The sequence below is a fragment of the Moschus berezovskii genome, chromosome 4, assembly GCF_049115385.1.
Source record: "Moschus berezovskii isolate FMDL1 chromosome 4, NW_MosBer_1.0, whole genome shotgun sequence".
NCBI classification, from domain to species: Eukaryota; Metazoa; Chordata; class Mammalia; order Artiodactyla; family Moschidae; genus Moschus; species Moschus berezovskii.
The window spans coordinates 82,024,566-82,038,285 of record NC_142463.1 but is presented as its reverse complement, the minus strand read 5'-3'; the positions used below and the strand labels follow the sequence as shown (position 1 = coordinate 82,038,285).

General features: G+C 32.5%; 1 protein-coding gene across 1 annotated transcript in view; it reads left to right on the top strand.

Annotated features, from left to right (window-relative positions):
• Positions 1 to 13,720, top strand: part of COL11A1 (collagen type XI alpha 1 chain) — a 223,414-nt gene that overhangs the window by 106,508 nt on the left and 103,186 nt on the right. The window contains exons 25-30 of the mRNA XM_055403175.2: positions 3,132 to 3,185; positions 4,300 to 4,344; positions 5,667 to 5,720; positions 5,803 to 5,847; positions 10,496 to 10,549; positions 12,178 to 12,285. Coding sequence (XP_055259150.1) covers positions 3,132 to 3,185; positions 4,300 to 4,344; positions 5,667 to 5,720; positions 5,803 to 5,847; positions 10,496 to 10,549; positions 12,178 to 12,285 — 360 coding nt within the window. The remainder of the gene's footprint in view (positions 1 to 3,131; positions 3,186 to 4,299; positions 4,345 to 5,666; positions 5,721 to 5,802; positions 5,848 to 10,495; positions 10,550 to 12,177; positions 12,286 to 13,720) is intronic.

The following is a 13,720-nucleotide window of genomic DNA, read 5'->3' as shown; positions in this document are numbered from 1 at the left end:
AAGTTGGTGTATATGAATTCACTATGTTGACACAGGTAAAATATAGGATCTGGTTCACTGCACTTCTTGCTTTAAACATATCCAGCTCTTGAGTTCAAAGACAGTCTCTTTCGATCAAAAGGAGAAAGAACATGAAAGAAATGCATTTTATTTATTTTGCGTCTATGGTATATATTTTATTTTAGATTTGTGTTCTGTTTATTCTGGCTCAAGAGTCTTGTCTTGCAAAACTTGGTAAATGTTTTAATCAGATTGTGCAACCCACAGTTAAATCTCACAGTTAAATATAATTTAAGTAATGTCATAGATTTTAAATTCCCAATAACATTTTTATCATAAGTTATTGTTGCCTGTGCTTTTATTATATTTGGGATAAATATTTTATAACATTATGTTAATTAACCAAACTGGATGACCACTATATTGCTTTTCTGACATGCAATAACTTAAATATACTTTTAGGTCCTGTGATTTAATTTATGCTCTCAGAATTTCCATCACTCATATATCAATTGCTTTACAGAAAACAAATGATATTGTATAACTCTGTGAGCTAAAGAAGAAATAGCAAGACACAAAATAAATATTAGTTAAAGGCAAATACTTTGAAAATATGGCTACAGATCTGGATTCATTTATGTTGCAACTCTGTGATACATTAGCATTGGTTAATTACTCAAAATCTTAGATGATGAAATTTCGTGAAATTGCTTGTGAATTAAAATGGACACTATACATATAAATATATATAATATATATCAAATATTGCTTAATATAGCCCATAGGAACACAACAAATTTTAACTATTTTATTAAAATCCAAAAAATACGGCATTCATTCATTTAAATTTATTGCCATTCCTTTAGGGAAATAATAAGCAGTTAAGAAAGCAGACAAAATGCTGTACTGTCAGAGCTTTCATTTTAAAAGAAATGGATCAATTTTAACTCGATTTTAAAAACGCATCCTATAGTACAAGACTTTTAGTATTTCTAATCTACACTTAAATATATAGGAACAACAGCAACAACAAAACCATAGTATTATACACAGGGTCATTGTCATAGAAATACCATGTCTGCTGGAAATAATAATTACGAAAATAGTTTTGCCTTTGTATTCTACATTTTGTTTTGAAGAAATAAGTCTATTGTACTAAGAGCAAAAAATGATTTAAGTGAAAGGTAAAATACTGTCATAAAAGAACCAGGATTTTATAGCAGTTATTTTAAAATATTATATTACTTGACTGTATATGACTTTGCAGAGTGGTAAAGAGAATTGAAACTTTAAAATCCTATAAAAATGAGATGCAATTAAATTCAGTTATAAAGTCCAGGTTATTTAATTTATTGGTTATTTGTTGTTGTTGTTCCATAGTGATTTAAATGAGGCTTTCTTGTTAAACTCTGTACTATCCATATACATGAATACAATGGTTTTCTTAAATACTGTCTGAGAATGGAAAACTCCCTTTACATCCAGCATCTAGGCTTGCTGATGTATCCTTGCTCTTTTAATTGTTTCTAAATTCTGACTAATGACGAGCAAGCAGAAACGGCTTGAGCTCTGAAGATATTGATGTTACTTGTGTATTAGATTATGTCCTTTCTACATCAAAATAGTATATTTCTATGTCTTATGAATAACATAATCTATAACATATTTCTTATGTTAAACATTACTGATGTTTAATCAATGTTACTATGTAATTATTTGAACTGGCACTTTTTTAAAAGCTATTTTCTTGAAATATAGCTGTTTACAATGTTGTCTTAATTTCTGCTGTATAGCAAAGTGATTCAGTTTTATATATATATATACACACATGTACATTCTTTGTCATGTTTTTTCCATTATAGTTTATCAAGGGATATTGAGTATCAGTTCAGTACAGTCACTCAGTCATGTCCAACTCTTTGCGACTCCATGGACTGAAGCATGCCAGGCTTCCCTGTCCATCACCAGCTCCCAGAGCTTGCTCAAACTCATGTTCATTGAGTTGGTGATGCCATCCAACCACCTCATCCTCTGTCATCCCCTTCTCCTCCCGCCTTCATTCTTTCCCAGCATCAGGGTCTTTCCCAATGAGTCAGTTCTTCACATCAGGTGGCCAAAGTTTTGGAGTTCAGCTTCAGCATCAGTCCTTCCAATGAATATTCAGGACTGATTTCCTTTAAGATGGACTGGTTTGATCTCCTTGCCATCCAAGGGACTCTCAAGAGTCTTCTCCAACACCACTTTTCAAAAGCATCAATTCTTTAGTGCTCAACTTTCTTTATAGTCCAACTTGTGGCTCAGCTGGGAGAGATTCCACTTGGAATGTGGGAGACCTGGGTATGATCCCTGTTTTGGAAAGATCCCCTGGAGAAAAGAAAGGCTGCCCACTCCAGTGTTCTGGTCTGGAGAATTCCATGGACTATACAATCGCAAAGAGTCAGACACAACTGAATGACTTTCTCTTTCATATTGAGTATAGTTCCATGTGAATAGGAACTTATTAGTGTCATTATGGAAATATCCAGTATTTGTTTTTTCAGTGATGTAAATCAATGTATATCAATGAATATAATGATTGCATATGGACCTATATTGTTTTTATTTTTACTCTGTGCATGCATGTGTACTAAGTTGCTTCACTCATGTCTGACTCTATGGATTGTAGTCCTCCAAGCTCCTCTGCCCATGGGATTCTCCAGGCAAGAATTCTGGAGTGGGTTGCTATATCCTTCTCAAAGGGATCTTCCCAATCCAGGGATCGAAACTGTCTCTTACATCTCCTGCACTGGCAGGCAGATTCTTTACCACTAGCGTCACCTGGGAAACCCTTTTAGTCTATAAGTACCAATTTATTATGATATGCAAAAATTAACTTGCTAATTAAAAAAGACACAGGATTAAAAGCTAGATAAAGAACTAACGTGTCTTTGACATAAGTTAAATTTTATTTTCATCTATCTTTATATACCATTTTTCTACAAAACATGTAAAAAGTATTTAGATGTGTGCAGTTTATGGATAAAGATTAGTGACTCAAGAATCTTATTAGCAGTATATTCTTATGTGCAAAGTCAGACTTTCCATTATTTTTTATTTTTAAATGAAAATATTATTTTTTTCTATTTGATTAGGGTCCACAAGGAAAACCAGGGCTTGCAGGACTTCCTGGTGCTGATGGGCCTCCTGTAAGTAGTAGTTACCTGGTCATTAAAATTTCCATATTTCATTTTCAAAAATATATTTTACATGTGTTTTATAAGTGATTGTATGAGTCAGTAATAAAAGAAAATTGAGCCAGTAATTAAACATTGATCTCTCTAAAATTCTATTTAACCATGTAGTTTCCATACTGCAAAATCTTTAAAGAGCTCCCAGTGGTCTTAGGATCACTGTTTGCCAGAATTTCATATTTTCCTACTTCTCACTTTTCTCTTAGTAGGCTCTAAGAGAAAACATTTTCTGTTGTTATATTTTTTATGTCCTTTTCTTTTCATAGAAAATACTTTTCTATCTTCTCTTCCTTTTCAAAGAACATGTTTCTTGAGAGTCCAGGTGATATTCCTCATCTTTTGTAAGTTTCCTCAGACACCTTACATGAAAATTCATCTGTGTTCAGGGATTCCTTATATTTCTAGAAATATAGCAATGTTTATTATATCTTATCATACAGCAATAAATTATGTAATCATATAATATCTATGATGGTTATTTGAAAACCTGGTCGTTATTTATGCTTCTTTTTTTCTCTTGAAACTACTTACTCAGAACTAAGGTATAGAAATTTTCATTTGGCTATTGCTTGTTTTCAGTGAGTAGAGTTTTGGAGCTGTGCATTTTTATTTACCAACTCTCAGTAACTTGATTAAAAACACCATTGGTGTTTATGATGTTGCTGTGTTTTAAATGTCCCAGTGATGTTCTTAGTTGCTGTGTAAAGATGTGAGTATAATTAATCAATATGCAAATAGAAGTTAGACTGAAACACTTTTATTTAAGACTAATTGAGACTAGGGTCAAACTGTTGATGAATAAAATGCATATTTTATATGCTTTTCCCAAACTCTCTCTCAAGTTTATTACGTCATTGCTGAAATTTGCACCAAGCCAATAAAAATTTATGTTTCTTTACAAATGCTAGTTTCCAATATTATTTAAAGTTACATAGAGCGATGCAAAATATTTAATATATTCTGTAACATAAAGAGTAAAACCTCAACATGTGGGAAAAAGGGAACAATTTCATATTATATATTACCATTAATATTGCATCTCATCAGTATATATTTTTGATAAATGTAGGGTCATCCTGGAAAAGAAGGCCAGTCTGGAGAAAAAGGTTCTCTGGTATGTTACAAAGTATTATTTAAATGTTCTGTCACCTTATCCCCTAGAGAAAATGCCTTGCTTTGGTCATTTCTATGAGATACATATATGTATATATTTCTTTGATCACTTAAGGGTATGAATATTAGAAAATAAGTAGCGAAAATAGTTACTCTCCACCTGCAATATGTATTTACTTTCAAAAGAATTCTTGCTAACATTTAGGATGCTGGGAAGGATTGGGGGCGGGAGGAGAAGGGGATGACAGAGAATGAGATGGCTGGATGGCATCACAGACTCAATGGACATGAGTTTAGTGAACTCCAGGAGTTGGTGATGGACAGGGAGGCCTGGCGTGCAGTGATTGATGGGGTCACAAAGAGTCGGACACGACTGAGTGACTGAACTGAACTGAACTGAACTGAGGTATAAATCATGTCTCTGAAGTAACTTTTAATTTAGGGAATAAAAAAAGATATGTCTTAGTTAACTTTTAATTCTGTATTGGCAATTTGATCAGTTAGATCAATTAGACTATCATTCTCAGTTTTTAAAAAAATATTCTCATGATCAGAAATACATTCACATTCTGCATATATAGTATATGTGGAATACATGAACATAAATAATAATAATGAAATTGGACAAGAACTACTGAATATTGTTAAAGTGTTTATGTAACTTGAATTTGATCTATATTTATTACTTTCTGATTATCTTTACATAAGATGGGAATTGAAAGAGCAACAGTTATCAAAATATATAAATAAAATATCAAAATTAAAACTTATTCAACCTTAATACTACTTTTGGATTACAGTAGCAGGGTAAGATCACTTTTATTCAGAGTTGCTAATTTTAGATTCCTATTAAAATAGTCAGCATTCTATTGTATACTATATATTATTTCCTTTAGATAGAATAGTGAAATGAAGCCAGCTGTGGACAATATATAATTTTGATCATTTTCTTGATGATGTAAATGTTGTAAATTTAATGCCATTTTTTGATTAGAAATTATTTATCCTTTTGGTTAATCTATAACTGTTTTTTGTAGACATCAAGGACATCAGATTATTTTCAATCTTAGAAAAAAGAATTATTAATATATGATTGTTTATATTAGTTCATATATTTATGACATTTATCTTACTTTAACATGAATATATGATATGTTTGTTCATCATATCTGACTTTAGATATAAATGATAAACTATGAAAGAAATTTTTAACAAAAGTGGAAAAATATCATCTTCTTAGAGATTATTTGGTAAAATTGTAGTATGTGAGTGAGGGACACTTTCAGTGCATTATGTATTTAAATTGCATTGGGTCTTTTACAGGGCCCTCCTGGTCCACAGGGTCCCATTGGCTACCCTGGTCCGCGAGGAGTAAAGGTAGATAATATAATATTTTTCACATTTTTTAATTTCAGTGTAAAATATTATAGTAATTTAATTCTTCTAATTTATTCCATAGGGAGCAGATGGTGTCAGAGGTCTCAAAGGCTCTAAAGGTGAAAAGGTAAAACAATTTATTTAGGTGATTTTAATTGCTATTGTATAAAAAATTAAACTTATTCAACAGATATTTCATTTTTCAAATATATTGAATGATTTCTTATGTATCAGACAATGCAAGTCTAATAATTTTATACTCTGTGTCATGGAAACTTTAAAAGATTTTACATCTTTGGGTGAGGACTAAATTATAGAAGAAAAAAAAAAGGTATATCATATATAAAATCAATTCTGTTAAAGTTTTTTTCTTTACATGTCTTTAACTTTTCTAAATTATGAGATTGACCATATGATTGTACTTGCTAAGACTGGATTGGATCCAGTTATATGCATAACTAACAGAGAAATATTTATTCCCTTTTTTTCTCTGTTAAAATTTTCATTCTTCATAAATTGAAATAAAGTACAAAATAAGAATTAATTGTTGGAAGAAGTCTTTGTATGTGATAATGCATGCATAGCTAAAGTTTAAATGAGAAGTAAATTAAGATTAAAACCAAATAAATGTGAATGAAAGAATATGCACTTTTTTAAAGAATGCTTATAATTTAATTTGATGAAGAAAACAAAATTGATTTTTTTTTTCATTAAATGGGCTGGCTCCCTGGTGGGAGAAATGTTTAAGATAAATGTAGAGCTCCCACATCCTCAATGATTATGTTGAAATGGAATGACACTGCTCAGAACTGGTACTGCATTAATTCTTACTATATTACATTTTATAACACAAAATACAAAGTGTTAGGGAATTTCATGAGAAAGATATGGAATATACATTTTTATTTCAAGGATAACTGTTTATTCCTACAGTCATAATATTATCAAAAACACCTTGAATGGATTTGATATCAGTAAGGAATAAATGACAGGAAGGGATGTATTTATTATATATGTTATATTTTATTTTCTGAAAAGAATAAATTGGTAACATACTGAGGCATTGTCAAAGTATGCGACTATATTGTCAAGTCTACTGAATGAAAATATGTCATGTGTTTTAAATTAACTCAGCTACTTTGATTTGAATCCTAATTCATCTTTATCATCTCAGTTGAACTTCAGGGTATAGTGTCTTACTGAGCCGACAGCACAGTGATGGCTTAGACTATGTTTAACTTGTAATTATTTGCAAATAGCCTAGGCAAAAAAAAAAAATATATATATATATATATATGTATATAGTCTCAGTTTGGAACTTAGAATCTCAGTTTTTATTGGTGATACATTTAAATATCAATTCAAATTTTTTCTCTGGAGTTAGTGCCCACCAAGAATTTTTAAGGAAGGCAGTGTTTACATGAAAGGCATATAACTGGAGTAGGAAAGTTGTGAACTTTTTGGAAAGAGGGGTAGTGGCAAATGCAAAGGAAAATAAAATTATAGATAATGAGATATTTGTGAGAAGAAACACACTCAGGGGAAAAAAATGTATATTGGTTATATGTAGGAAAAAATTTTATATTATTGGTTATTTTGAGTGGCATATGGTCTCAGAAGAAACAAGTAGATACATAGAGAAAGAATTAATATTTTTAATTGGGAATTAAATGTTCTGAGTTCTGATTATAGTGCTCATGGTAAAGTTGTAAAGCTAACTTGTAAAGTTAGGTTGCTTACTTTCCCTGAGTCTTATTTTAAGTCTATAAAATGAGGACCTTATCCTAAAAAAATCTCTAAGATATTTTTCAGCTGTACCTTTCATTCTGTATCATATATTAACCTAGTAATATATTATTTACCTAGATTTAGAGAAATTTTCTATAAATTTTAATGGAACCTTTTTATAACAAGAATTCTTCCTATTTTCAAACTTTGTAAAGAACCATGAAATCTTAGTTAATTTTAATGTACACTATTTGTTTTTCTGAATATATATTATAATCAGCCATTTATCTCAAAAGAGATGAGGAAGGAAATTGAAACTATTTTCTTTTTACAAATAGCAGTATTAATTAACAAAAGCTGAAATACTAAATTAGTGCCCTAACTAGAATAAAATTCTCCACTGTTTAGACTTAGATTTATTCCTTAGAACTTAAGCAACATAACCCAGTCAACCAAGTGGCACAGGTGAATTCCTTTTTCACCTGTTTTCTAAAATCTGCTTCCTCCAGTCTAAGTTCAATGCATGAAACAGGGCACTCAAAGCCAGTGTACTGGGACAACCCTGAGGAATGGGAGGTGGGTTCAGGATGGGGGACACATGTATACCCATGGTTAATTCATGTCAATGTATGGCAAAAACCACTACAATATTGTGAAGTAATTAGCCTCCAATTAAAATAAATAACTTATTTTAAAAATACTAACTAAGATTTGATAATTTAAGGACTGGAAAGCTTAGTAGCTTGAAAGTGCCATTTGTTTTAAAAATGTCAGTTATTGTAAGGATTTTCTTACTAACTTACTATCTAATTTATTTTAAAATTATGAATGTATTGAAAACAAAGTTTCGATAGCAGTAGCCTCTACTTCACTATATATTCTTTTAAAATATCTCTCCTTGAAAAAATATTTTTAAACTATTATTTATTTTAGACATAAGTGAAAAGTGAAAGTGAAGTCACTCAGTCGTGTCCAACCCTTAGCGACCCCATGGACTGCAGTCTACCAGGCTCCTCCATCAATGGGATTTTCTAGGCAAGAGTGCTGGAGTGGCTTGCCATTGCCTTCTCCGTCTGTACCTTAGCATACATTACCAAACTCACACGGAGGCAAGGATGATTCCAAATTTACATTTAATAAATATCTGTTATGTATCATGATTTTGAGGGTCAGAATATAGTAGGCATTGGAAAGCTAGAGGTTAATTAGGCATGATTCTTGTATCCCATGGACGGAGAAGCCTGGTAGGCTACAGTCCATGGTATCGCAGAGTCGGACGTGACTGAGCGACTTCACTTTCACTTGTTTTTCAGCATTTAGTAGAAAGAAGGAGACCTGTGATTATTCCCCTGTGGCTCAGACAGGATGTTATGTTATATTAACAAATGATGAGTGCGGCACATAGGAGGAAGAGGTTAATTTTAACAGGCAAAGAATGACGTCATGGAATACCTCATGGCAATAAAAGTGTTAGTCCCTGGGCCCTGTTCTGACTCTTTGCGACCCCACGGACTGTAGCCCACCAGGATCCTCTGACCATGGAATTCTCCAGGCAAGAATCACTGGAGTGAGTTGCCATTCCCTTCTCCAGGGGATCTTCCTGACCCAGGAATCAAAACCAGGTCTCCTGCATTGCAGGCAGATTCTTGACCACTTCATAGCAGAATCATGAGCTAAATCCTAAAAGATGAGGAAAACCTCACCAGGTAGACAGAGAAAGTAAAAGATTTGCAGATGGGTGTGTATGTGGAATTGGTTAACCAATGCAAGAATTACAAATGGAAATACAGGTAATTCAGCTTTTCTAAAATTCAGTTCCAATGTGTTGGATGGAAGTAGAAGGGATATTTAAACCAAAGATAAAACTATAGAAATGAACAAAGCCTAGATCATGATGAGAAGGGCGAGGGAGATGGCAACTTATGGTCATCATTAGCACTTTGGAATCAGTGATACCAAAAATTGATATGATCAGTTTTGTGTTTTGTAAAGGTCATTTCCACAGCAGAATATGGAAGTGTAGGTACTAATTTTCCTAGCTTTGTTCTCATGCTTGGCCTGTCATGCCGTTTTCTCAAACTCTGCAAGTCATCCATTCTCCAACTACTAATTAAGGTACCAGCTGCTCTGTGAATTCTTCAAGTACCCTTCTCTCCTCACCACCACCACTACTGGTAGCAGCGCAGCACATCATTATCATTATCCTCATGTCTTTCATCTCTAAACACCCATTCTACTCCATCTGAGCCAAAATTAATGCAAATTATTGGTACAACAAAAACTTCAAATTACTCCACAGTGCTCTGAATAATTGCTCAACTAATGCTATTGAATACATGAATGATTATTCCTTAGGAATTTTTTTTTTCTCGAAATTAAGAGACAGTAAAGTTGTTTATGAAGCTGGATATAGTAAAAATGACTAGAAGTATTTTCATAGTTCAAAATTTCTCCTCTCTTTGCTAAAGGATGCCAAGTTTTCAGCATCCCTGGTTTGTGCATATGTGCCAATTAGCAATCTCTATTTATGCATAAAGGATAATATTAATTTGCTTATTCTTCACCTGAAGAGAGGTTGTAATATAGAGAACAAGTTGAACCAGGAGACATTTCTCTAAAACATAGGAGACAAGATGAATGAGATAAAATGTATAGGAATGTATCAGCAAATTAAAAATACAGACAATTTATTTGGTCATCCAGGGTTCTTGTAAACCAAAGTTAATATAATTAAATTTTTACTTCTTTGTTCAAATAATATAGAATACATGTTGTTACAAGAGAATGGCTATTTTCCCCATAAGATAGAGAAGATTTAATGAACACATTTATGAAAAATTTTCTAGTAACTTAGAGTCATAAATTATGGGGAAATGGGAGAATACTGGAAAGAAGGTTTAAAATAGGGAAGAAAAAGTTTCACAACCAAGATTCATATTTCTCAGAACAATTTTTCCTAATTATCAGTACTCATAATTTATATAGTCATATTGTAGATTTATCCAAACAATTGATTAAATATTTGCTTTACTATTTATACTTTTTAGGGTGAAGATGGTTTTCCAGGATTCAAAGGTGACATGGGTCTCAAAGGTGATAGAGTAAGTAAAAAGAAAATCAGCACTAGTACATGCATTTATAGATGTATGTGTGCTTATTCCTATATAGTTAAATATTACAAACATAGAATAACTCAAATGTTTGTACTACCTGAAACATTTTTCACTTCCATTTTTATCTGAAGGTTATGTGTCTTAATTTCTGTGGAAATAAAATAGTATTAGTTATTTTTTTGATGCTATGCTAAATATATGTCCCATAGCATATCTACACATGCATAGTTTTATATATATATGTATAAACACACAAAATATATATTATATATGGTATTACTGTTTACAGATATTTTGTAAATTGATGATTAAATTGCTTTATATAATTAATTCAATAGATTTGTTTTAAATCTTGTTCATATATAATGAGCTATGCTTCCTGGAGACTATATCTGCAACTTTCGTGAATTTTCACTTTATAGTTGTCTTGAATTTTTGAGTATCAATATAGTACACCATTTTTCTGTTAGTGAGCATCTTGAAAACAAAAGTTTGTCACCTAAAGTAAATTAAATGTTTTATTGGGAAAATTTGTTTTATAACCAACATAATACTGTCTAATAAATGGAATCAAAAAGGCATGGTATAGAATATTGATTTTCCTAAAATGTGTATAAAGCCTGTGTCTGGGATGGGGGCAATAGCATACACATTCTAGAACCTAATGCCTTAAATGTGAAAATGAAGTTTAAAGTCAGGTGAGATATTTTTCTTATGTTCCAAACAGGGATTTCCAAAGCTGCTATCATCTGTGAGGAAAAATTATTTTCCCTCCTACCCTGATAGAGTCTCAGCCTGGAGCCCTCTAAAATTACAGAATGACACAAGACAGATTAGTAAGAGATAAGCAAACAAATTTATCTTGTGTATCATGATTATACATGGGAACACTAAGTGAGTAATTCAAGAATGATTAGAACTTGTGATTGTATATCATTTTAGCAAAGGAACAATAAATTTTGAAGAGGAAAGGACTTTGAGTTTCTAGTGCTATAAATTGTGGGAAGGCAGATAAATGGAAACTATGAAGTATATTAAGGCTAGTTGGAAAGTTTGCTGTATAGATATATTCCTCTGGTGTTTGCTTCCGGCTCCAGACTAGTAAGGGTCTAGTTACCTCTAGTGACTAATTTTTGTGTTTTCTGATAGAGAGCGTAGAAAAACCACCTTTGCAAACTTGTTCCCTGCTTTTAAGCAAGTACGGGGTGGGTAGATCACTTTTTTTGTATCTGCCTCTTCTCACTTGCCTTCAGTTCAAAATAATCCTTATGCCAAAGTGGCATATTTTGGGGTAGCATATATTGCCAACCTATAGTATCTATTTTGATTCTTATTTTCTCTCTCTCTTTCTGTTACTCACTGTGTTAAAATTAATTTAGTGTGCTTCATGGTAGCATAGGACTTCTGTAGCTTTTCAAATGTCAGACTGTATTGAGTTGTTTATGTATTAATTGAAAGATTGATAAAGTCAAAGACTTTCAGTCCTCTTTGTCATATATAATATGTGAGTAAACAAACAAAGAGTTGAAGAATATAACCTTTTGATGGACTATAATTTCTGCCATTCAGTCTCAAAGATATTTTAAGTTACAAGAATGCTCTTACTTTGTTATCAGGGAGAAGTTGGTCAAGTAGGTCCAAGAGGAGAGGATGGCCCTGAAGGCCCCAAAGGTCGAGCTGGTCCAACTGGAGACCCCGGTCCTCCTGGTCAAGCAGGAGAGAAGGTGAGTGAACAATTTTAAATTTACAGGTCCTCTTGTACGTGATGTTTCATTGTCATTTTAGGGTGATTTTAATCACCCATGATATAAATCGAGAGTTTTATCAAATTTCAATTTTATCTATATGCTATTTAGAAGTATAATCAAGAGACGGGCACATTCATCCTCTTCTACTCTTCCTTATTTTCTAGTCTCTTCTCCCATTGGCCATGTAGAATCAGTCACTCTCAACACTCTTCTATATTAAAAGTGCAGAATCTGAGTGTGATTAATGAAGGATGAAAAAATCAATGAAAGGTGGCCGACTTATTGTTTTGGAGCAAGTTGAATAACGTTTGGCCCTAAAACCAAAATGTTCTTTTCTCAATCTTTCCACATAAGCATGTATTTTTACAGAATAAATGTTTCAAAAGATACTGATGTTCAGGCCATACTTTAAGAGGTTTTAATTTTAATCCAGATTAACTCAGGAATCACCATGTTTTAAAAGTTCCTAGATAATACTAATTTATTGCTTTCACAACCACTAAGCTATATGCATATGTCAAAAATATTTGCTACTGTTACATTTACATATAATATTAGGAAACGTTAAAATTATGCCTTCATAGAATATTTAGTGATATTTAAACATCTTCAGGGAGGCCTGGCGTGCTGTGATTCATGGGGTCGCGGAGAGTTGGACACGACTGAGCGACTGAACTGAACTGAAACATCTTATAGGGCTTCTCTGGTGGCTCAGACATTAAAGAATCTGCCTATAATGAAGGAGACCCCTGTTCCATCCCTGGGTCAGGAAGATCTGCTGGAGAAGGGAATGGCAACCCACTCCAGTAATAAACCTGAAGTTAAATTAAGAAAAACTAGAAATATTGATGATAAGTGCTATCCAATTATGTACACTGAAGGAAAATATAAATAATACTTGTCTCTTGGTGGTATAAATCAAACTATTCCTTTTTTTGTAAGTATGTATAGTCCCCAATTTTTTATATTGAGCATATAATTGCTCTATAAATATGAAAATAGCATGCTGTATAAGAAAATTGTTGTCTCTGCCCTTTACTATCCTGTTCCAGAAAAAAGAAAAAATAGGAATTATATAGGTATTGTGACTAGACAAATAAAAAATCATCTCTCATGTTATCATGAGTCATTTCTACAGTTTCACACTCCCAGTTGCTGTTTGTAAACTGATAAATAATGTCATCGTGTTTAAGCAACAGAGGGAAAAGATGGTGTTCAAGACATAAGGGCTTACAAGACCTATGAACCTTCTGTTTAAAGTGCTCATCTGCCAATAGTTTAAGGATTTTCTAGGACCTTCTTCTTTTCTCAACCCCACTGTATTCTGTGTAAGTGGGTCCCACAAACTGTTCTGAGGCATCAGAACTTTACTTTCCAATTATTCATCTTTCGGAGAAGGCAATGGAAAGCC